The following is a 26454-nucleotide window of genomic DNA, read 5'->3' on the forward strand; positions in this document are numbered from 1 at the left end:
AATCATGTAGACTTATTGGAGACCAGCTGTTCTCATTTGTTATGCTTCAGTAGACAGGGACTCTGTGATTAACGGTCCTTGTTTTTCTGCAATCTGTAGTCTCTCTTCTCTTCCTGCTCATGTACGGTTTAATGAGATAATCTCAACACTGACATTACTAGCTCTATTTCTGATTTACTGGAATAATGCCCAGAGTTTATTGTGACAGAAGGATAAGTATCCTAAATCATTGCATTGGATTCTGCTTGAAGCTGCCATGTGCCTGGGCAGGAAAGGAGTGGTGTGGTTTCCAAGAACCAAACGACTTACTGCAACACAATGGGCGCATGTTCTTCACCGCTTTAATATATGACTGGAAATCTAATGTAATGAAGGTCAAAGGATAGATCTGAACAGGACTATGAAAGATGTCTCAAAACTAAAATTTGAAAACTTCAAAAAATATAACCACAGAATTCCCCTAACTGTACTATAACTGAAGCAAGCTGAAAATTCCCACTGATAATGTAGACTGTTTATGCTGTCTGAATGTGTTTAAATTTTAAAAGACGTCTTTTTTAGCTCTTGTCTAATATGAGTATGTATGATATGAAGCAGATGATGCATTTTTGTATTACTGTATTGGACTTCTCATTTGTTATGACTAAGGCCGCAAAACATGGTTGTTCAAAGTATGGCTGTGCGTATATACTTTAAATTTTGCTATCCAAACCTGGTCTTAGAGCAATTTGGCAACACAGCTGCTATGTGAAAACAACATAACATGTTACCCCATGTTTTCTCAAAAAAGCAGAAATCTACTGACAAACATGCTTTATTTTCTACAAAGCATTAGAAACGACAAGCACACCGCTTAGCGTATGAGCTAAAGTTTTGCAGAATATAGCAACATTATGTCTGCTGCTAAGGGCTAAAGGATTTTTTTCTGAGGGAAGAAAGCAACACACAAGTTACTCAGGCAGACAATCAGAGGTGGCCAGGTGAAATAAAAAATTAAATAATTCGGAACGTGTTTTTCTTCCCTATTGAAGTAAACCCAAAACTTCACAAATACGTTTTGCAAAATGGAATTTCAAAGAGATACCTGTCTTCTCATACAAATAATAGAAGGCAGTACAGCTAGAGTGACACAGAGGAAGAGGTAAATTGGAAAAGATTTTTCTCCAGCAGTTCCATGGGTCAAGATGATTTCATATATGTGTGTATCTGTAAGCACATGTACACACACATATATGTGCATTCACACATATACATATAGCAAATTTATAAAGTTATTTCATTAACTGTTATAAGTAAATTTCACTTTTCCAACATTTTAACTATGCTGTATTTAGAGCCACAACATCTGGCCTACTACCAGCTAGAAACGGTGATTTTGGTGTTTCTGAGTTGAGAAAATTCTTGTTTACAAACCTTCACTCGATATGCTTTCCACAGTCTCAGCTCAAATCCCAAGACTCTTATGTATTTGCCAAAATATTTTATGTAAAAAGCTTTAAATAAAGTAATAAGTCAAATGAACAGCTCAGGGGTGAATTGGGGGAAGTAGAGGCTATCTGGTACAGTTTTAGTAATAGGGGGAAAATAGAAGTGACTGGTTGCAAGTGTCTTTCATAATTCATATATAGCATATCAGCCATTTTCAGTTAACCTGCTTTTAAGGCACCAAGGTGAGGAAAATATGAATTGATTTGCAGTTGATTGATAACTATGAAATAGAAAAACATTTGACAAATTATTTATCATACTTTGTCATGTGTTTTCTTAAGTCCCGGACACATGCTTTTAAAATGAAGATACATATGTAACCAATGTAACGTGGTAACTGTATTTGCTGAGACTTTTCTGAGTAGTTATCAAAAATCAAATTACTTTATACTGTGCTAACGTTATTATTGCATATTTTAAAGTCTCATTATGGAAATTTTTATGTAGAGACCTGTGTAAAACTAGATCTTAAATATCTTAAACAGCTCTATTTGCCTTCAGGTAAGTTGTTTAGCAAACAGCTATAAAACCAGATACGGTAGCACAATGCATTTAAGGACATTTTTAATTGAAATTAAACTGAAAATAATATTGGCAGAATCCTGGTGGACTAAAAAAATACTTCGGGGAAAGACTCTGAAAGTCACCATTAAAAACAAAAGAGAGATTCTTAAATTCAAGGTTGGATCTGGATATAAACAGAGATCTTTTTAATATTCTAGAATGAAAAATATGGCCAGGACTTCTGTAATTAGAAGAGAGTTTATTGCATCATGTTCAGATTAGAAAACAAGTATTGCTAATAATTGTAGGGTCTAGATATTCCTGGAAATGACAACAAACAGATTTCTCTAGTAATTATTTTAGAGTAACATCTATCCTGGTGCAATTTAAGCACAGAGAAACCAAACTAGTTTTAAACTACCTAGCTGAAGTTCTTGCAGAACTTTCTCTGCAGTGACACCAACTCAGGCTGCATTATAAATCCCACCCAAGAATGTAAGCACAAAAAAATTAAAACCAATAGCAATAAAGTTAAGCCATGTTGTCCTCTATGCTGTTATGACTGTAGTGTTATTACTAATTGCTCAAATATACTTAAAAATATACACTAACTAAGGTTTTGAGTTTCAAAAAGACAAATTTTGAAAAGTTATGGTAAAATAGGGAAGGTAGGTTTACCAAAGGTAGGCTATTCCAGAATATTCCAATTGTAGGAAATCTATCATATGTCAAAATTAAATACAGCATTTATAAAAACCATCGCTATAAAACTCTGGTTTTAATGTCTATTTTCCACTTGATTTTACTGAAAAGGAAACATTTTACTGGATATTTGGGAGATTCTCAAGTAATAGTTTTACAGCTGATCTTGTAATTTCATAAGCGATCTTGGTACGAATACTAATGAAACCTCTTCAGGACACAATACTGGAGAGGAAGGACAATCTGCACAAGTAGAGTACAAGAAAGGGAGTGAAATTTAAAATACAAAGGGCAAGGCCTCAAACTTCAAAGAATAAGAACTTCCGTTTTAGGGTTGAAACTCATGATACAGAAGTGATAGAAAAGATAATTTCAATTTCGCTTGTCTTGCTTTGCTTCCATTCTTAAAGGATTGCACTAGAAAGCAGCGCATTCCCGGCTAGATAGATATACATCAGCGAAGAAGTGTGATGGGTGTGTTAGTCAATCTCAGCAAGACCACAAGCACTGATAAGATGAAGCCATGTAAAAGGAAGATGTTATTACAGTATGCATCAGTAAATATATTCCTGCAGAGATTACAAAAGAAAATGGTAATGTCAATGTCCACAGCACAGATGGGACCCTATCTAGAATATGCTTCCTTGTCTAGTCATCAGCTCAGCCAGAACTGATAGAAGAAAGGCCAAAGAAAAGAAAAGGTAATGAAGACAGAAATTTATTAAGGAAAACACAGAATTTTGATTTTTGTAGTGAAGAAAAAAAAGAAAAAAAGCAGGTTGTGAATGGATATGAATGAGCTGTTTAACTCCAAAGAAGAGAGAGAAAATATTTTAAATGCATGACAATGTGGATACCAGAATATCATAATAAATGGGAATAAAAGGGCCATCAAAATAAATTAAGTCTTGAAGCCAGAAGGTTTCTTGCCATCAGAAGGATGGAATTAGCATGCAACAATTTTCCCTAATAGAAGGAGTACTGGACTTAAGCATGAATAGTTATATAGCAGTGTCGCGACCCTGACTGGGAGACCATTGCATCCGGAGGAGTTAATGATCCACAGAGCAGTTACTCTGAGCAGGGGCAAGCCTGTGCTGCGCTGGGCCGCACGTACAGCGTGGCCTTCAGGCTGTGCTGTGCTGCACGTACTCCTTGCCTGCAGGATAAACTCTCCCGGCTCCTTCACACAGAGCAGCCTGCAGGCAGCTCCCACTTGGCGACTGCACCACCCCTGTAGCCTTGCCTTTATCTAACAGTGCAGCAGGAAGTTTTAGTGTGAACGTCCTTTCTCTTTGATAGTAGAAATAATGAATACAGTTGTTTTCTTATAAGAAAATTCTATAATAACTTGAATGACCAAACCGGTGTAACCCTATTTATGGATGGGGTCTGCACAGCCTGCTGACTGGAGGCCTGTTTGATGATGCACAACTTGGGGCTCCCAGCATCTACAGGGATATAAGATTATCTATACTATTCTCTCATTCTTTACAGTGCTAGCTCTAATTAATAAATAGCATTTTGAATGATACCTTACAGAGTCTGAGTGCCTTTCTTACTGGGATCATAAGGGACCAGCATCTCTTGATGCAAAACATAGTCAGCTTGTTCATCGTATAAAAGGAGGTATATGAGTTGTCTGGTATGCAGCTGGACAAAACTAGACTGAGGAGGTCCCTTCAGCTCCAATCCACCAAAAGGCCCACATATTGAAGATCTATTAAAAAGAAAATCTTAGGGATCATATATATTTTCATTCTACTTTAGTGGAACTGCATAATCTCATAAATCTATCAAATCAAAATTGCTGATTCTTGGTACCAACAAGCTACTCTATGTTTTGCATTTTTGCTCTTTGATGATTGTTTAGCTAATGCGTGTTGAAGAAAAAAACCCCAAAATGCTTGTGCTAGACTTCTTTTTATGACCAAGACATTCATAATTTCAACTAGGTTGCATACCACCTTTCCAGGACAAGCTTAAGGCTCTCATTGATCCTACAGGTCAAGTGTACTACCAAATTTTCCATAATCTGATGTAAGACCTGAAAAAAGAATGTAGGTTGGTTTTTGTTTTTTTTTTTTAAACAGAGAGGCAGAGGTGTAACTACATGAACGTGATTTGGGTCAGTCTCACTGGAGAAACTTTGTATACAGTCTTTTTGTCTTTCTGAAGTGACATTTTGACAAAGTTCACTTTCCTGCCCTGCAGTACTGAGGCACAGCCCTATAGGCCAGAGGTGTCCTTTATGAGCTTCAGGAATCTTTCCAAGCTCAATATCTGCATGCAAACAACATTAATTGGTTACTAAAATCCCTGAGCATCATTCTTTCAAAAGTGACAAACGCTGACGCGATACCAGGCCACGCACATTTATCTTACATGTTTGAGGTGTGTGCTGTCTTCACACCTGGTAATACACTTCATAAGACAACAAAAAAAAAAAGAATCTGCACAAGAAAGTTTTGTAAAAACTTCTTCAAGAAGTGGAATCCAATGCCAATCAACAGAATGGCTTCTTTTGCTTTCCTCAGTTTTTTCCATCATCAACCTGAGAAAGTTTAAATCCTTTCCACAAACTGTCTCTCATTGTAAAACGTAAACAGGATTGTATGGTGAAATATTGCTTTGTATTTGAATTCTGTGGTTCTTTTGAACAGCTAAATGCTGCACCACACCATGTAATCGGAATCTGTTTTGTGGTATAGCATGGCTGTGCAACTGCACTGAGCCTATTAACTACTTTCACGCTTGATGAGAGACCTCTGACTAATTTGAAAGTACATAAACAATACAGAGTTTGCAGTTATACAATGTTAACCAGGAGGCTCATTTATGAGCAGGCAAGCTAGCATAGGAATTCAGTTCCTTGAACAGCCAATGATACAGAGAGATAATCTAATTTTAGTAACTCACAAGTCCCTGACACACAAGTAAACAGATACAGGTACTGCTGAGACTTCACAGCCGGTACCAGCATTCATTCAATAGCCTCTTGCTGTCATTTTGATGAGGTGAACTCTCAACAACACAGGACACAAAATCCTGCAAAGATATAGCAAGACAGATAGACAAAGATATAGCTGCTCTCAGGAAAAAATATAGACCAATACAGAAAAGAAAGGTCACCAAATCCAAAAATATCTATTTTTCTTCTTTGCTTCCAAGCATTGCAGTAACGCTCTCAATCACCTTGTTCAAACACCGCAAAATCTCAGATGTAAGAGTCAAGTTTCTAATTAACAGTAAGTCAGAGCTAACTGAGATCATTGCTCTAAAGGTCACCCACTTAAAAGGCTCCTCTTCCTCTGTGCCAGCATACCCTTAACACTGAAGAAAGTGTTACAGATCACAGCCCCCAAAGCCAGTTATACAGATTTTGCACTGTTATGGCATCAGTGCATGCAGATCGATTTAAAGACCCAACAGAACAGGTACACTGTGTTCACGTATGCCAGGTATAAGTCAGTGGATAAACTCTCGTAGTGCTGTCGGCCCACGTGTAACACCAGTCACCACTGGCTAAAAGAAGAAAAGGAGGAGGGCTATCCCCCATGTCAGTCAGCACAACAGAACTAGCTCAGCTTTAGAGTAACAGGAGATGAACCGAGTTTGTACATGAAACTAATGCACGCAGGCTTAAAGGGCCTGGATTTCACACTTTAATCTGCTGGGCTTTGTTATCCCAGTTGCACTAATCTTAAACAGGAAAACTATGTACAGCTGTTGTATATTTAAAGCTATACTTGCTTAAGTCTGCTCTGACTATATTAAAAAAAAAAAAATATATAAGGCCTATAATAGCTTTCAGTGGTTTAGCTTGTTCCTAATGTTCTTTACAGCAGATGGAGACAGTGTCTAGTTCCAGTAGCCAAGTTATTTATTTTGCCTAAAATGTCTACTGAAGATGAATCTGGCATCTCCTATGACATCAGAGAAGGAAAAGGAGGGACTAACGTAAGGAACATCACCATAATGTTATCCTTCAAAAGTACTGAAGAGATTCTTATGGAGTGTTTCCAGAGATTAAAAAGTTGTACCTGTGCTTCCTCTTTGTAAATGGAACAGTAAATCGTATATTATCAACCATAAGCTACTGTCAAGCATGTCTTTGAGTAACCATGTTATCGTTCGAGCTCTGGGTATGGGGCCAAGCACTGAAACACATTGCTTACATTTATATTTTCTTGAAGGTTCTTAATGCATTGTATTACATTCCAATTCTGAAAATAGACATTTAAGATGATAATGTTATATTTTGATACAGGGCAAAAACATATAATTTGCTAAAAAGTCCTGGGCATTACACTGTAGACCAAAAATATCAGTTTGCCATTATGTCTCATTCTTCAGTGTTCCTTCTGCACTTGCTCCAAAGAGACACTTAGTAAAGCCGCAGTGAATTATCAGAGACAAGTTAACATTGTTAATGTTGCATCAGCATATCCCAAAATCATTTGCGCAGTGCTACAACATTCTAGGAGCCAGCTTGTCACCAAGAACATACCATATAAAATCCCTCACAAAAGGCAAATTAGTTTAACAATAGGTCAGAAGAAGAAAAAAATAAATCTAGAGAGGTTGCAAACTATGACTTAATGGCTACAAAAGTGCATTTTGTTAGTGAAGTATTATTCATAAACCATTCAGTGTCTTAATTACTGAATGCTACATAAGTGAAAGATAACCAGTGTGCTGCAAATCTATTTACAAACAAGATTTGTGTTTGTATTTAAGAGTTCTTTGCTCTTTACATCTATGTAACAACATCTGAAGAAAAGGACAAACATGGTTTTGACTTTTGTGGGAGGGAATATATGTATATGCTTGGGGAAATTTGACTCAAGCAGTTGCATAAACATATTCATAAACACTGCTAAGAGCAGATTTTAGTCCATTATCCTGCATTCTTAAATGTCAAGAAACAGAAGCAAATTGCAAATTAAACAGTTCAACAATATGAAGACTGCCGCACGAAATAATAGCCAAAGACTTAAGTAGCGTTCATCCGTCTAACAGAATCTAACAGCTGTACGGTTCATGCATCAAATATTTTAAAAACACAGAATAAACTCATTCTACATGAAAGTGAATTAATTGAAGTCAAATTAATCAAGAATCTGGACTAATACAATGATCTTCCTCATGTCAAGCAGATGAAATATTAGAATTCTAAGTAAAAGTGCTTTATATTGCATCACTTCATGAAGTAAATATGCCAATTGTTCAGAAAAAAAAAAATCTAAATGAAACTGCACATCAAGGAGACAAATATACTGTATGAATAAAATTACAATTTTTATAAATCCTCAAGAGAGACATGCAAATAGGAAAATCTGAAGCAGCAACATGCTCAGTTTTCATAGGTAAACTGCATCTGAACAATTACATGTTTGGCTCTGTAAAAGCTGTCTAAATCTAAAATGAAATTAAGTTATAAACAGTGTTCTTTTAAGAACTAGCCTTTGACTGTCTAAATGCTTCTCTGTACGGCCTTTTTCAATACCTTACTGCTTCCTGAAAACATACATCAGTATTTTAAAACCTACTCTCTGCCAACAAGCATTTCTCCCCATTTAAGAAATACCTAAACAAGCTCATTCATTGGGTCACAAACTTAAAACAAGACGAAAGAAAAAATCTTTCTCTCTTCAGTATGAATCTTGCCTCCCCTTAACCTCCCCCTGCAAGAGGAGAGGAGAGGATGAAAATAAAATTTTTTTAACTGTTCCAACAGTGAAGAAGACATTAATTTTCGGAAGACAGACCTTTCAATTTCTTGAAGAAAATCAATTTTGATCTTATTGCTTTGTCAGCCTCCCAAATTCCCCTTATATCCATTTTGCCATAAATTTCTTATAGCTAAGGCAACCATTATTTGCTGGTTCTCTGAGCATCACATAATTCATAACTTCTGTGCTCTAACACAAAAAATATATTCAGAAAAAAAATGGAAGCTCTCTTTCAGACTTAACTCTGCTAGGCATGTATACAGAGAAATGTTCCAAATTAATGAGAGGGTTAATGAGGGTAAAACCCTAAAAGCCTTACCTTTTGCTACTTGCCCAGAGGCTTATGTTGAATTTTACATACTAAATGTGTAATCAAGCTTAGAAATTTGAAAGTTAGATGATTTGAAATTAATTGATATGTATGTTAAAAGAAAATATAATAAAAATGAAGATATTTCATTCTGGAGCCAAGTGCTTGAATACAAAAACCCAAAAACTTAGGGCAGTGCTAGAGAACCCTGAGAAGAAAAGAACTGCCTACAAAGTCATTTCTTCACACTTATTGAAAACTCTTTTTAAATTTAAAACTGGACTTACTTCTTTGACAATGTTATATAGCAATGTATCAGGATGTTTTTCTCATAGCCTTTGATGTGCTAATAAAAATTATTTAAATGGCAGTGATTGTACCAGTTACTTAAAATAGGCATAAAAGAACTAACAGTATTTTTTTTTACTCACAACTTACTAGACTTTGATAAAAGGCAGTATAGGTAGCTATGCATTTGTTACAAATAACTACATCCTCAGATTCTTTTTAAACCTCAGTTCAAAAATGTCATTACACAGTTGTTTTTTTTATGTAAAGGTTTCCAGTATTCCAAAAAACTTGCTTCCAAATATTTTACCCAACGTTTTAGGCTGTCGGAAGCAAAAAAAACAAAATTAGGTAAATGTGATGACAAATGTTTTGCTCTTAGCAAAGCCCACACGTGTGTGAGTTTATTTTATCAAGAAATTCTGATAAAATTCTGACCAAGATACCATGCTAGTCTCTCTGAAGAGAAATGACAGGTGAACAGACGCCGCATTCTTGTAAGTATTGATTCCTTAGGTTGTATGGAAGGTTGCTGGCTGGGAGAGCTAGACCTAGATGTACTGGAACAACTTCTACAATATTTAGATTTATCACTGACACATTGTGGATAATGTACCTACTTGATGAGAATACCAAGATTCAAATATTTCAACATATGTAAAAAGATGACTTACTGTCCAGAAGCACCTAGCAAATGTACATATAATTTTTCTTTTTCATCTTCCCTCATGCAGTCCCAAACCACTTGATATACTTTTGCTAGAAGTTATAAACTCCTTGGAATTAGGATGTATATTATATGTAGTACTTCCCACAACAAAACTTGCAACTTGGTGACATTTAAGTGCAAACATGATATGTATCTGAATAATGAACAACAAAGAAAAAGTCTATTTCCATAATAATTTTCAGATTTGCAGCACCTAAAGCTTTGATGAGCCTATTTACTTCATAGCTCTGGTAAAATACTGATAGCTTTCACCACTGCACAAGCAAATATATAAATATCTAAAAGAAGTTGCTGCACCTCCAGAAACATTGAATGTATATACTAAGAGAATTACAATATCACTTAAACTTCCAGTCAAAACCATACTATGTATTATACTTTCAAAAAAAATCCATGCCAAAGGTGAAGTACAGAATAACTGCATTGCTCAAGGACTCACAAAAAACCAACTGCTTCATTTACGCACTGAAGCTTGTTCTTCTGACTACTGACCTAATTCCTTAATAGAAACATGGAACTTCTTCTAAATACTAATAGAAATGTAGCATTCAAGCGCCATAACACTGTAGCAGGTTTTAATCTGTATTTAGTCAGACAAGTAAAGTGCTCAGCTTCTGTTTGAGTTTGAAAATTACAACCACTCACTTAATCTATTTTCAGTAGGGATTTCTACAATTTGGTACTGATAAATTTAGAAAAACAGTCTCTGATTCATTTGACATTTACCATAGTTTCCCAAATTCACAATTTATTTCTGCTAAACTTCCAGTATTTTACAAAAATAAAAGCCTTTCAAGTTAGAGAAAAGAATTATTTCCCTGATATAGCCAGCTGAGGTACTCTGGCTAGTACTGAACAACACATCAGCCTAAAGGATCACAGTGCTTGTGTCTGGTCTTAAGAAAAACAAACACACTACTGTTCACACTGGTTCATGGAAACAGAAGGTAAAACGAGAAGCATTTTGACAAAAAACAAAAAAAAAAATTCTAGTTCCGAGAAGCCTGCAGAAAGAGAAAGTGATTTTTTTGTTCTGTGGACACAAGACTCAAACAATGGAAGAAAACATTTCAAGGCAAAACTATATCCCCCTATAGAAAGGCAAACTAGTAAGCATGTATTATTAGAAATCCAGAAAGTAAGTTTGGTGGGTTTTTTTAATGAGATTTTTTTTGTGTCATATAGTCTTACCTTTCTCTGTTAAATTTCAGAGAATGTAGGATAGCTGGTCGCTTCTGTCGGAGATTCCACAAATGAAGTGCATCATCTGCACTTGCACTGACCAAAGCACCCTAGAACAGACACAAAATACAGCACAACATATTACTTTTCTGCGGATTCTGTCTTATTCTTAAGTGATCCTCACTGTTAATGATCTACCCGTAGAAAACAATATTGTTTATGAAAAACAGTTAATTTCTTCTAGAAAAAATATATTCTACCATAAATAATAGTCAATTTGAATTGATCTGGTAAATGTAAATATTTTAAATTAGTACAAGACCAGCCAAAGTTAAATTAAAACTCCATCAATTTAAAATGCAAATTAAAGCTTTGTACAAAGATTACACACGTGAACTCTCATGTATTTCCACATAAGCATAGAGATGAAGGAAAAGGAGGACAGACAACACTTACTTAAAAAGGTGAGCGTGAAGGATATAACTAAAGGAAAAAGGAATTAGCGCGCACACATACACACAAGCGACAGTGCCAAGCACAGTTTAGTGGTCATACCAACAACATGAAATTCAAAACCGGAACTGTGAAAAGAAAACGCAGATAGGAAAGTAGGGACGGGTAGCAGGGGGAGAGGACCTAGGAAGTACTAATAGATGTAGACAAAAGGACAGAGTATCACAGATCAGAAATACTCTGAAGACCAGTTCTGCTTCTGGTGCCCCAAAAATGGACATCTTCCAAGGTCCAGACCTCTATCTGCCTGGACAGCTTGAAGTGAACTTATTCTACCTCCTTCCTACTATCTTTCTCCTCACCATGGAACAGTGACGCCATGAGAATATGGACTGCAGAGGAAGCCCTCTACTGCTGCTGCAGTGGTTTACTACATTTACACCTCAGATCAGGTCTAGTACAAAGGATCTATCCCTGTGTATAACTGTGGCAGAGAGGCACTAGATATTGCCCAAACAGAAGGCAGTGCGTTATTTTGAGGAAAGGTGAGGATGTAACTGAAAGATCACTTCATACCAACTATGACTGACCAATAAACTTCTCTTTTTGCTTCTTGGATTTCCTTCCTAATGGTAGCAACTGTTCTTTTCAATGTTGACATATGCAAATGAAATTTATGAAGGTGAGACTTCTCTAATACATTGTAATCCATGCTTTAATTCTCATCTCCCAAAGAGCTTGGACCAATGTCAGAGAGAATCTCCACCACAGAAATCAAATTAATCCTATGTATTAGGGGTTCTGCTGGTCGTCTAATGAAAAGAAAGAACATTGATTCAAACCTTAGCCTCCCTGTTTTCATCCCTGCCTTCCTCTAAAGAATTCCACGGGACTGATTGTTTCTAAAGTTTCATTTCCCCCTCCTCAGTTTCTGTGGTTCAGGTACTTTCTCCAAACAGGTGTAGGAAAAAAAAAAAATATTTCCCAGGTTTAAAAAACAACAAAACTAAAACTCTTTCCTCGAGGAGCTCTAAGATCTCCATGCTTAGAAAGAAGACTTGAAACTGTCAAAAGTGTTTCCTTATATCACGGGAGAAAACTAATTAAAACTGAACTACGACTAGCTTGTAATTTGGCCAAGTTATGATGTTCTAGAAAAAAAAAAAAAAAACCAAAAAACAGATTTATATGCTCCAGAAAGTCTTCTTGCCTATTACCATCTCCAGAGATCATCTGCACAGAGTGAGCTATAATCTGTCACCATTTCTTCATGTCATCTAAACTTGATTTTGACAAACCTTTCACAAAGACTAAGCATGCTGGTTTGATTGATGACCCCTACAACTGCTTTTCCTTGCTTCAAGTAGTAGCATATCCCCAACTATTGAGCTTTCAGCCAATAACCATCAATATCTTTCCATAGAAAGATTTAGCTCATTTATTAATTTCTATTTGAGACAGGACTGTGCAGCATATTTAGCAATTTAATGGATTTTACATCTACCTGCACACATTCATATATTGACTGCCTTTTGTTCAGTACTTTATACTGATGTATATGAAGGTAATACTTTTCCCCGTGTGCAGCCCCATAAATAGTCTTTTAAAAGACTGTATGGTGAACGTCCTCTGGATGTAGGCCATTTACTTACTGGCACAATTTGTCAATGTGAAAAGTCATATCACTCAATTACAATATACAAATTGACTTATTCAACTAAATTTATACGGATGAATCTGAGTAAATATGTCCTTACCTCATTGATTAAGAACTGGAGCTGCAGGACTGCAGCACCACTTTCATGTTGGCAGTAGCAATCAACACCAGGCCTGCCCAATCTGTTGCCATCAAAGTCAAGGATTCTAACATTCCTGTTATCACCAGAAGTAAAGAGGAAAAAAAAAACAAACAACTACCAATTAAACTCTAATTAACCTTTAATTAACCTCAATTCTTCTTGCTTTCTGTAAAACAAAAGAATTCATGCTGACTTTCCACCGTTCTAATTAAAGTACCAACATCATCAGGCTGAATCACATGCAATTGTGAGCGATCTGTTCTTGCCTGGTTTTTTTGCCTGTGAAATAAAGTACATGAATTAACACAAAAATTCAGCAGGATGCGTCTTAAATTTCTTTTTATACATTATTGGTTCATATCATACATGAATGTATCAGATTTTTGTACTTATCAAGAGATTATAAAATTAATAATTTAGGACTAAGGTCAGTAACACAGTTCTGTAGCAGGCTTTCTCTTTTAATTCTGAGAAAATGCTTTTTAGAGTGAGTCATTTCACGCTTACATAAAAGCTCACATGTAACTATTGCTCTCTGTCTCATCAACACAAGTACAACGCAGTGCCATGCAGAGCTACCCAAGTCTAGCTACGAACTACATTCCCTAGCCCAATCCCCAGTCTGAGCGAAACCACAGTTACACTGCTTCTGTCAACCCAGCCAGTTCACTTGGAATCCACATCGACATGCTGCTTTGCAGCAATATCTTGTTGTCCAGATACATCACGAATGTAGCTTTCTGTCTGTTCTCTTTGGGTCTTTTTCTCTGCACGCTGAATTGCCATCTCCCTAGCTTAGATGGTGACCTTTCCCATCTGAGTCAGAGACTTTAACAAGAAACTGCTGTTCCAGAAAATTACTGAAGATAAAAAGTAAAACAAAAGAGGAATATGGAAGATATTCTTAACAACCATGTTGTATGAAACAGGTGAAACGCCTCCAGATGTATTCAAAACATCAAGATTATGATCACAAACAAGATTTTACAACATAAAGTCCTACCTACTTGTTATATATGATCATATTAGCATATTTGACAATCCTGAACAAATATTCCAACTGTCTCCCTATACTCCAGGCAAATGTCAGAATCTTTACTTCCCCTTTCACAGGTGAAGAGAGTTGCAGTAAACTATTCTAAAATTGGCCTCGGGGAAGTGAAGTCCATAGATTAGCAAATTTGAGGGTTAAAACTTTAAAGTATTAAGTACTTACTTTTCCAATTGTTAAACAAGCAGTTTAATGGAGACCACTGACCTTGAGAGACCTGAGCTCTACTTCTGACTTTGCCAACTGGTCTACTGGATAACCTTAGGGGGGGAAAAAAAAAAAAAGTATCTTTTCTTCCCTGTGCCTTCATTTCCCTACCTGTAAACTGGAAATAGATAGGGTTTTAACAAAAGAATACAATATCTCCTTTGACAGTGATCGCAGCGTACTGGTATCTACAGATGAAAAACTGTATAGAAAACCATCATAACTACATCATAGGACAGCAAGGTAGAGAAAAAAACTAAGTAACTCTGCCACTTGTTCTCAAACTGTAGTCCTGAATACAATCATAACCAATAAAATAATAAAAAACTGTGCATCATTTAAAAATCCTATTTAAAACGCTAAATAGACACTAAAGATACCTGGTAGGCCAGGATACATTTTAAGGGTTGATGGTAATCCTTTGGTCCATTTTGAATGACTGCTCGTGGCACTCTTTCTTTATATTGTTCCCCACTATGTGTTGTAAGGTGAGAGGAAGCAAGACTGGAGCCAAAACCAACCAACCCACCCACCAACCCGCCGGGGATTTCAAACGAAGCGGAAGTTTTAACAGATAAGTGTTTTCCCTTTAACTTGAGCTTTATATTCAGTATAAATACATGGCACTAGCTAATGATTGTCCTTAATGAAAATTACACTAGCATCGCCCTGATTAAGCGGCTGTCACCCTTCAGCACCAGTATCATGCTAAGTCAGTTTTCTAGGAAACAACCTAACAAAGTAGATTATTTCATTTGGCGTATCCCAAACAAACAAAGCACTCTCCAATAATTCACATTCATTTGCATAAGTGTTCACCCTGAAATACTTCACAAATTACTAAAATGAGAGAGAAATTGTGCCATCTGCTTTAGTCTGGCCAATTGCCCTGAAGTAAGGACTGATGCTTAAATAGCAGCATTATCACTGACTGATGGTGGTTTTCAAACATTCTGGGAGCTGTGGTGAGGTCCAGCAGAAGGAGCTGAAGAGATATGATGACTTGGCACGTGTTCTTGGCACTTCAGCCCGTCTTCTGCAACTTCTGTGCTTTGCTGCCAAGCATGGAGGAGTACTAACTTATCTCATCAAATCTTTTCATACCAGTGTACTCTACTAGGACATACAGCAGAAGTAGCTATAGTACAGGCTTTGGTCTGCATTTATTATTTTACTTTTGCTTTTTTATTAAATAATGACGCTGCTATCAGGGAGAGTGGAATATCTCTGAAGATGTTAAGAGGGAGGACTAATACAGATACATCTGAATCTACTAATACAGACTAATACAGATACATCTAAGTAGACATCATGGGTTTCAAGGATAAAAGCCAGTCACTATCTTCTCTCTCTTATCAGAATGTTGGATCTCCCAGGGGCCTTCACAGACATGCCAGATTATCCTAATTTATACATAAAAGGGAAAAAGATGAAAACTAAGTCTGGATGTCTGTTGGGATCCAGGCTGAAACAAGTAGAATCAGAATTATGTGCATCAAGCAGTGAAAGTGTGACAGTAATAACATTCTAACAGAGAAATGTTCTTTCTGAAACCAACATTTAATCCTGGTTTTAAGATCTGTATGTGTGAAATAGGATACTTTGCTCAGTATTCACTTGTAGGCAAGAGTTTTACACAGAGTATTTCAACATCCTGTTATGCCAAAGCTTATTGTTATTGGGGGGGGCAGAAAAAAATCAGTTGTTAGGATGCCTAATTTTAAGTACTTGAATTCAGCTTCCAAGATACATTATACACAAAGAATTTACACTCTCATGTCTTGGGCCATTCCATCACAAGTTGAAGAACATTTCCATTTCCCAATATTACAACCTGATTCAGAATTTCTCTCCAAATCCTTCTGGTCACTTGTATAAAGATCAGTTAGTATTTATGTGATATTCTCATGTTATATCCATACTCACTGTATCTTGAATGCCTTATGTCAGAGCACATGCATATATGTTTTACTGGAAACTAAAGTTGCCCGTGAATAATTACATACACAGGAGAGGTATCAATGGGCAAAGCTTCTCCTAAGCATGATCGTACTTTCCACAGCATCCCACAACTTTCTTATTCCATGACTCATTTTTAATATATGATACACACAGATGTGATGTCTCTCGTTCTTCTCAGAGGCTAGTACTAATGAAATTAAAGGCTTTAAAGTCTTGTGTGTTCACTGAGAACCAAAAGTGCAGATAGTTTAGAACTGGCTCCTGGAGTTGAGACCAACTGTTACCTGCAGCAGGTATTTAACTTCTTAGGACCAGAACGTTCAGAGGTAAGACATGTTTTTCTTCATTAAGATGGGTGATTCTTTAGCAGTGTCAGAGCCAAGTGTTATTGCAAAAAGACTTAATCTGAAAACCAGGACTGCAGTCTGTTTCGTTCCTCCTTGCAAGGCAGAGGAACTGAAGACACGGTATCATAAAGGACCTCCTGCCAAGGCATGCCAAGCAGCTAACAAATATCCCCTGTCAAGTAAAAACTGTCACATTACATATGGCACCTTTTTCAAAACCAAAACTCTTCTGTAGAAGAAAATGACACCAAGCTATGTAAATAAGCAACTCTAATTTTTTCCGACTACTTAACTAACTTCTCCCATGACTAATAACAATCTATGTACAGAAATGAACACTGAAGTAAGGGGTTATGATTATTAAGCAGAAACCATGGTCTCACATCCACTGTTTTATTAAAAGACACACATAGAAATGGGCAACCCCGTTTATAGCCTCCCCTTTAAAACATTTGGGAATTGTGGGGTGCTGCAGAAGTAGCATTGCTGCTAGAAGGAGTCCTGTCATCTGATCCACACTGACTGGTACATGATTGAGTAGGAATATGCAGCACCCTAAGAGCAGATGCTTGTGGGCTGGTGTTACTCCGTTATATAAACCAACTGGAAAATTGATTTAGCGTGTAACTTGAATATAGGACAGCTTTTTCTCACAGAAGATCTATTCCACCGAGTTGAGTGATTTATCAGTTTAAAAAGCAGCAATGTATTTAAATAAATAATTAAGTAACAGAATGCTCAAAGGATTCAACCATACCACTAACCAACTAAAACAACCAGGCTAGTCAGTTGTATCTGTGTCACAGGATGGATTTTGTCAAAAGATAACAATTACAAAAACATCATCTTCATCACCCAGATCTGCAGTTCTGAACACAGCTACTTTCAGTTCCTGGAATACATAGTTTTACAGGTCCTTCGCAGAATTTCTGTAAGTCTCATAGACATTAACTTTCTGTCTACTAAGGAAAGTGCATATTCTGGTACAAATTAATGCCAGAGTCCTAGGTTTTGTACTTCAAATGGGCTTCAAACTGAGGTTTTCTTTCTCTTTCCATGAGATATTTTATCTTCATTTAAACATTTCAAACAGCAGAGAACCCATGATTTCTGAAGTATATTGCTGCAGCGTTTAGTTATCCTCACTATTAAGAATGTCATGCTATATGTAGAATCAATACATTTGGCTTCAGTTTCAAGCCTTTGGATCTCATTATTCCTTTCTATGCTAAACTAAATAACTTTCTATTAGCAGAAATTTCCTGCTTTGAAACTGCGATCAAGCTGTATCTTACCCATCTTCTGCATAAGTAAAACCAAAAAACCCTGAGCTCCTTTATTCTCACGTCACACAGCAGTTTTGTTAGCTCTTGAATATTCCTTATGTCTTTTTCTACATGTTTTAGAATTTGTTCTCAACCTCTTTCAAGTATCAAAACCAGAGCCACACATCGTCTTGGTAATGGTTTCTTTAATACAATGTAAAAACGTATATGGCATTTTATTATTCCTTAAATTCAATATATTTTTTAAGATATGTGTGTGTGACACCTCTTAATTACCTTAGCAAATTGGGAAATCATATTGTTCGTGGGTTTTGAGAGTTCTCCATTGCTTTGCAAAAAATAAGGACCCCCCCCTACCAAGTTTCATTCTGTTAACTACACTTAGTTGAGCTCATCGAATTCCTTAAAAAGGACACGCAACCTAATCCTAGCTTTATAGTCTTCTATTTGCTGTGGATTCACTGGACACTGCTTCATTAAACAGTAACTTGTAGTGGTTTTTTTGTTTTAAACATAGAAGGAATCAGTTTTACAATGAGCTTCATTATGTTTTGAGTTCATTCAGTTATTTAAATAAAGAGCTCTTCTTTTTCTCCCCTCCACTATGAAAAGGTGAAATACTGCTGCGCTTGGCCGCTCTCTTAGGATGCTAAACGTGCTGTGTTTTATAAATACAAACTTTTCCACCAAAAGTGTGAGCTTTTGGTCTACAATGACCTTTATCTTGTTTATTTTTCTTGACATAGATTTCTCTGTTCATGCATGCAAATTACATAAGAGTCGATCCCAGGAACAGTTAAATATCCATTATGACATGCAGGCTGAAAAATTTGCTTTTGGCAACTTTGATTTCTTCCATATTAAAGCACTTACAGATAGCTTGTATTTAATGGCAAGTCTATATATAGACTATAGTTGGATTGCTGAATGAATGCTATGAAAAATATGACCACTTAATTCAAGCAAAATGCAAATTCACATCAACACTATTCACAATTTTTTTATTCCTATGAATTTAGAAGCTATTTTATGTCCCAAAATATCTACAGATACCACAAGCATTACCAACACTCATAGGGCTATATGTTTTCATCTCTTTCTGAGACTACGTTCCAAGATCTTTGTCATTTTGGGAATCATCTGTTCCAGAAACGGAATACAAATACAGTCACCATGTGATTGAACTCAATCAGCCCTAAACCTGAAATACCAAATTGTGAAAAGCAGATACTCGGAGGTAATGACTCTAGCAATGTTTCGCAAATAACACGTCGGTGAATAATTTCATATTCCATTTGTGGAATATCAATAATTTTCAATTTCCATTTGTGTATGCATATATATACACACACACATATAATAATTAACAGAAACCATCTAGCTCTAAATTCACCTCCAAAAAAGGAGCCATTTAGCTACTAGTCTGTAAAAGCTCCACATTGCCAGGCAGCCGCCCTGAAAGCTCTATATTTTGAGGTTGTACTTCTTCAGCAGTAACAAACAACATTAAGAGTCTGCATTTACAGTGGGCTTCCTCTTTTTTTTCAGGTACTCATAAACCTCAGCAAGCTCACCAATACATACAGATAAAAACAAGAAAGGCAACAACAAGTGAAAACTGAAATCTGTAGACTTGAGTGTGGAGTGCACTGATTATATTCACAGGAGCCGTTGTTTCAGAGAAATTTATAACTGCAGACACGAGTTTAGTCAAAGGCATGACAAATGTGCTCCTCCTCCTGTTCCCACATCTGTAAAGCTTGTTTACAAACACATCTGGTAAAAAGCCTCAGAGAGAATAAGCTGGGAGAGAATACTGCTCTTGTCCTGACGTACACTGGAGGTTACGGAAAACTAAACTGAGCCACAAATGAGACGGCTGTGTATTTTGGAACATCCTAAAGCCAGAAAGTCACTTTAACATAACCAAGAGCCTGAACAACAACATACAGAAATACAGATAAAAAAAACTGATAACACAACTGCATTTTATTCCATTTACTGCCTTTAAGAGGACTACGCAAATTATACCATTTGCTAGCCATCTGTATGCACTGGGCACAGATGGCAATCTAACATACTCTCTCTTACAAAAGAAATCATACAGGTAGCTTTAACTCAGCCATTTTTAATTTCTTTTTTCTCAGCCTTCAGATATTAATATTTAACACAGTATCTGCTCCATGTATATCTGTACACCCAAAACACACATAACACATGCAGGTTACCACATGTACAGTTACTGATAACAAATGCAACAGTCTACAATGATTTTATACTAAAACCTACTGCATTTAAAAGTTAAGCGCGAATGTTGTGTTAATATTTGTGTTATCCCTGCTTGTACACTCTACCACCGAATTTGTTGATAACAGGTTTAGAGAAGTTTTTAGGAAGTTTTGTTTGTGCTATTCAAGCAAAAAATGGAACACTATATAAACTCCAGATAAGATCAAAACTTAAGACTCCTCATATTTTCCTACAGCACAGATTTCTTTAAGTGGTCACTGAATTTTTAGCAATTTGTAACAGTGATCACAAGGTGCTGCTTTTCTTCATAGCTGCCAGTTATGAAGAACAACTGGTGACAACAGAAGACAGAATGAAAAGTGATCACATAGTTCGACAGGTCTTTTGACCTTTTCTTAAAAAGACTTACTAAATGTATCTAAAAATAAAAAGACATTTTCCCAAATATTAATTCTTCCTGTAGTTGCTATGGAAATGTTATATAACTAAAATAATATATTAATCCTTCATCCATGTCATGACAGAGCTTGAGAATACACATTGCAATTTCTCTTTTAAACAGAGACAGCAATTAGCCATTACTGGAAATCTTTAAAACGAGACCGCATGTTTTCCTAAATGCTACTTCCAGACCCAATCACTAGAATAGGAATAAGGTGATGAAAGTCCTATGGCCAATTCTGTAGTCTGTAGGAGACGAGAACAGATTAATTAAATAATGTTGCCTTATCTGAAAATGTTTCACTATCTATTTTGGCTAATACAGATAGGGGAAAGAAAAACTTCTTTGTTCAGTGGTGTTACAATAATTAACAGTTACCCTGATTACTTCTGGCTAATTCTTCATGCCAGGTACTGCACAGTACTGGCTAATTCTTCATGGCAGGTATTGCACTGACATCAAGCCATTGACCACTACCCTCTGGATGCGACCATCCAGCCAGTTTGGTATCCACTGAACAGTCCACCCATCAAATCCATATCCTTCCAATTTAGAGAGAAGGATATTGCAGGGGACCATGTCAAAGGCCTTACAGAAGTCCAGATAGATGACATCCATAGCTCTTTCCTTGTCCGCTGATGCAGTCACTCCATCACAGAAGGCCACTAGGTTGGTCAGGCAGGACTTGCCCTTGGTGAAACCGTGCTGGCTGTCTCAAATCACCTCCCTGTCCTCCATGTGCCTTAGCATAGCTTCTAGGAGGATCTGTTCCATGATCTCACCAGGCACAGAAGTGAGGTTGACAGGTTGGTAGTTCCCAGGGTCCTCCTTTTTACCCTTTTTAAAAATGGCTGCAATGTTTTCCTTTTTCCAGTCCTCAGGGACTTCACCTGACTGCCATGACTTTTCAAATATCATGGCGAGTGGCAACTACATCAGCCAATTCCCTCAGGACTCTGGGATGCATCTCATCAGGACCCATAGACTTAGGTATGTTCAGGTTCCTCAGGTGGTCACGAACCTGATCTTCATTTACAGTGGGAGGAACTTTGCCTCCCTAATCCCCGTCAAATGGCCCATTGACTCGGGAGGTGTGAGGAGAGAGGGTGCCAGTGAAGACTGAGGCAAAAATGTTGTTGAGTACCTCAGCCTTCTCCTCGGCTATTGTTACCAGCTTGCCAGTTTTGCTCATCAGAGTGGGTACGCTTTCTTTAACCTTTCTTTTCTGGTTGACGTACCTGTAGAAGCCCTTCTTACTATTCTTTGCATCCCTCGTCAGGTTCAGCTCCAGCTGAGCCTTGGCCTTCCTGATCCCATCCTTACACAACTGGGCAATGTCCCTGCACCCTTCCCGAGATACCAGTCCCTGCTTCCACTGCCTGTGCCTTATTCAGTAATATGTCAGAAAACTTCCATGCATAACATCACAGAACACTTTTGTTTAACTGAGAGATGTAGGTATAATTATGCATATCTTTGGATATATTACGCAAGGGCACTTTAGTCAGAAAAAAATGCACTAATACACAGGTACTAATGCATTGAGAAAGACAGTACCTGATCTTGACTCAGGCTTTGTAAGTGGCAAGTGGTTTAGAGGTTAATTCACTTGATTGTTCGAACATTTCCATTGTTGCAAGGACTGTGCTCTAAAACATCAATATGCCAAAAGAAACACTTACTTTAAAAGACTTCCATTCAGACATTTCAGTGTTTATCCAACTACAAGATAATACAGATGCTGAGGTCATACACCACATTCTTTTTAGTCAGAGCAGTGCTGCCTAAAATAATAAATAATTTTATTACTTAACAGGAAACTGCTCACAGCTTGTTAGTCAGCTTATGAGCAATTCCGCAAATTCATTAACTGCGTCAGCTCTATCATCATGTATTTAGTATTGGATGACTCCAGGAGGTCTCTGGTACAACACAGAAAATACTTCACATTCAAAAACTTATTAAAAGGAGGTTCAATACGTTAAATTAGGCAGTAATTTAATTCCTGCCCCAGAAACACAGACAAATGACATTCCTATAAATTTCAGTTAAGCTATATTCATACTCAGCAATTTTGCAAATCAATATTCTTATTTTTGACACTTAATAAAGAAAGATGTTAAGCTAGAATTTCATTTGTTAAGCAAGAATAGACATGTAAAACACACAGGAACTCACATGTTATCAATAGAAGTCAAAACTGGCAACGAAGCTATTCAAATTTAAATAAATAAAATATGAAAAAAAAAGAATTTAAGAAAACTTAATTCAGAGTTTGACAAAATTTCAGTGAACTATCATCTGGTGGGTTTTTTTCTTCAATATAAATGATACTATCAATGTGCCTATGTTAAAAGGCATTCCAAATATCACACAGTCAACTTTTTGTTTTGTCTTCTATGACTGTAAAACTTGTGTTTTTAAGAAAAGTTTTCAGCAACAAATTACATGGAAGAGGCATTACTTTTTTTCTAGTGCAAGATACATGTTAAATGTTATCTACATTTCATCACTTTTACAATCCTCCTGAGCCACATAATTAGTCTGTCAGATTTTGAAATATACAGTACACTACAGACCACAGTTAATCAGCCCTTCCATTCAATTTACATGAAATAGCTAACCAGCAGCTGGTTAAAATGTATTTCAGGAAGCCCTTTTGGTGTAAATGAGTAAAAACTATGATTTTGCCACTTTAAACAGACATTTGTAGATTGTGTTATACAAACCACATTCATGTTTGATGCCAGCTGTATTAAGCATTTATGTTTTACTTGCATTAAAATTTATAATCATTAGTTAACATGGGTTAAAACATGAATAAACGTTTGAAAGCAGAGTTAGTGAATACTGAATAACTTCCAAAGAGCATTAGCATTTTACGAAAAGAATGATTACTTCTGGGAATAAAACAGGATGTAGCAGAAATCTCTCAGGATCCCAGTTTTTCCATGCCAATTACTGAAAGTCTGTGTGTTTCAGTGAAGCAGGACACTGTTTCAGACTTACCATACTAATACAGTGTTAGTTTCAGTATAACCCAATTCTAGATCTTGCTGGACAAGAATCAAAAGGGATCAAAACTACTTTCACACTTCCTTGGCAATCCAAATTAAAAAGACTGAGAGGTCTGCCTCCCTCCAAGGGATTATTCTTTGCAGAATTTGAGAGAACTGAAACACTACCGTAGCTGAAGCATAGCTCTCATCCTGCGGTTCTGCCAGGTAACTGACAGCAAGATGGTGCTAGTGGGGGTGGTGGCTTCCAATAATCCAAATCCCTCTCTACAGGATGAAGAGAGCCAGCAAAGACTGTTGAGGCTGGATGACCATCAGTCCAGCCCTGGTTTACCATTGCTATAATCTTTGGCAAGATCTACAGGTTTTGTTATCTGCTTCAGGAAGCAGATCTGCCATTAACAGGTGCAGATCCAGCATAGCACAATATGAAACACCACCAAGGCCCTGGTCTCAAGACAGTAAGAAAAACGCCTTAAGCCCATCTAATTTCTGTTTCTGCAGTGTGATCTGAGGGAGGAAGCCTGCAGGGAAACAAACTGGGCAGAGGAAGCAAGACGTGGTGTAGGCCATCCATACTGCCTACTGGCAAAGTCCCCATATTAATATTAATTATTAAGCTAGGTTTCATCTAGGGAGAGATAGCTTCTACAGTGTAAACAGAATCCTAAGAGCAATCTATCATACATGTAGCATGAGCAAAAGAGAACAGAAACCTGGAGCAAAACAGGGAGAAATCCAGCTTGACAGTGTACACATGCATCAACCGTGGGAGCTTTTCCCCACATTGATTTTCAGAAGTTGGAGATATTACTCGCACAGCCATACTTAAGTTTTAGCATATAAACTGTAGGCAGGATGAGGAAGGGTGACCACTGACTAGTTACAGCCTTTGACGCTCACCAACATGGGAGTCAAAACAGAAATCTTCTTTGGGAGGTTAAACATGGAGAGGTACTGTTAGCTCTCATTTTGCTAAACCCTAACAAACATTACCGAACATTCAGCAACATAAAAGCTATACCTATTCCATCCCACAAACAATAATCATAAAAATTGCATTTCTTTAATCCTATATTGTCTGCAAGACTTGAAAAACAGATTAAAGTATAAAAAGCACCTCTGCACAGACACTGTTTCTGTACCTCTACATTCCTGGTTTGCTTTTTCACTAATGCAAATTTACTAATCTAAATGGGAAAAAATGTTTTATTTTTCCTAGCACTGTTGTTTCAAATTCAGCATAAAAACTAGCATATAGATTAATTTTAAGGTAGATAAAAGAATGTAAATACATAAGGTTGATATGGAGCAAAGTCTTGGGGAAAAGGGATACTTATCTCCATTTCACTTAACATAAGCATCACATTGCCTAGGATGTCTGTCTAGGAAAACACTGCGGTGATTCTGGATTTGTAAATCCGACTGCCCACTTTCAATTGTTGCCCCCCACCCTGTGGCTCAACTTACCAAAACAAGAAGGAGATTTCCAATACTTGAAGCTCAAGAGTCTATCAACTTTCCAAAGGAATATATATTTATTGAGAAGCCTTTTTGGGACAGGACCACAATATATTTGCTAAATCAGCTCAAAAAATTTAATCAGACTGAAAAAGACAAGCGCATACACACACACACATGCAAACACACTGAGATAGAGAGAAATGTTTAAAAGAGGGGGGGAAATATGAAGATAGCAAGGAAAGAAGGATATAGCTGATCAGTGCTTGCACAAGGCAGAAAAATAAGATCCTTCCTACCAGAAAAATGAGATCACTCCTACCAGAAAGTCACTGACTCAGCATAGGACAATCACAACTTTGTACTGCAAAAGGTATTTCAAAATTAAGGAATGGCAGTGGAACAAAAAGTTTACTTTCTGACATACTCCAGACAAAAAAAGAAAAAAAAAACCCAAAACCTAAACAAAAAAAAAAACCAAACCAGTTCCCTTCAACACAGATTTTTATGCGTCAGAAGGACTCAGAGTCTTCAAAGAGTAAGTAAACAGATTCAGAGTTTAGGTTTCCACACAGAAATGCCAGTATCTGTATAGCTAAAGCTGGAGCTGTACAGGAAGGACTTCTGAGAATACTGATGTATTAGAGCGAGCATTGACAAGATGTACTCACAGCTACTGACAATGCTTGGAGGCTTTCTTGTCCAAATTTGCTGATAGATCTCTCTTGAAGATGAGATATACTCACATCATAATGTGTGATTAAAATGTAAGGCCATAGTTACACAGATAAAGTTACACAGTTTACATATTTTACATCATAACACTGAATTTGTAGCATGAAAAACTGAACAGGTTAGTAAGTAAATGGAAAGAGAAGAAATGCCTCTGAAAGGGATGACGTAAAACTGACCATGATTAAAGGCAAGTGTTGATTCTTACTGGGCCTCCCCCCTCCTCTCTGCCAACGACAGGCATCAGAACTTGAAACTGATAGGTGTCTACAATGCCTACTTCCCTGTAAGTTAAGCTATGATTAAGTAGAATATGTACATTCAATATCTATACTCATTTTTCCACAAGGACATGAAAAACTCACAAAAAGTCCTCCGCTCTTGCACCCCACAGGGAAACATTCTTTTCTAGATTTGGCTTTCCCCTGAGTTCAGCTCTATAAAAGAGGTTAATTCCTAAACCAGAACCTTTGCTATCCAACTCAGTGTCCCATTTTTCCTGTGGCTT

General features: G+C 36.9%; 1 protein-coding gene across 11 annotated transcripts in view; it reads right to left on the minus strand.

Moving 5' to 3' along the window:
* Window positions 1-26454, minus strand: part of STXBP5L (syntaxin binding protein 5L) — a 207158-nt gene that overhangs the window by 119705 nt on the left and 60999 nt on the right. For all 11 annotated transcript variants that reach the window (XM_087756440.1, XM_087756444.1, XM_087756441.1 and 8 more), the window contains exons 3-4: window positions 13150-13231; window positions 10949-11049 (exon numbers count right to left, since the gene is read on the minus strand). In XM_087756440.1, the coding sequence (XP_087612566.1) occupies window positions 10949-11049; window positions 13150-13231 (183 nt within the window). The remainder of the gene's footprint in view (window positions 1-10948; window positions 11050-13149; window positions 13232-26454) is intronic.

Source organism: Nipponia nippon, unplaced genomic scaffold, assembly GCF_047370975.1.
Source record: "Nipponia nippon isolate SJK-2023a ecotype South Korea unplaced genomic scaffold, ASM4737097v1 scaffold_2, whole genome shotgun sequence".
In the NCBI taxonomy this organism is placed as follows: Eukaryota; Metazoa; Chordata; class Aves; order Pelecaniformes; family Threskiornithidae; genus Nipponia; species Nipponia nippon.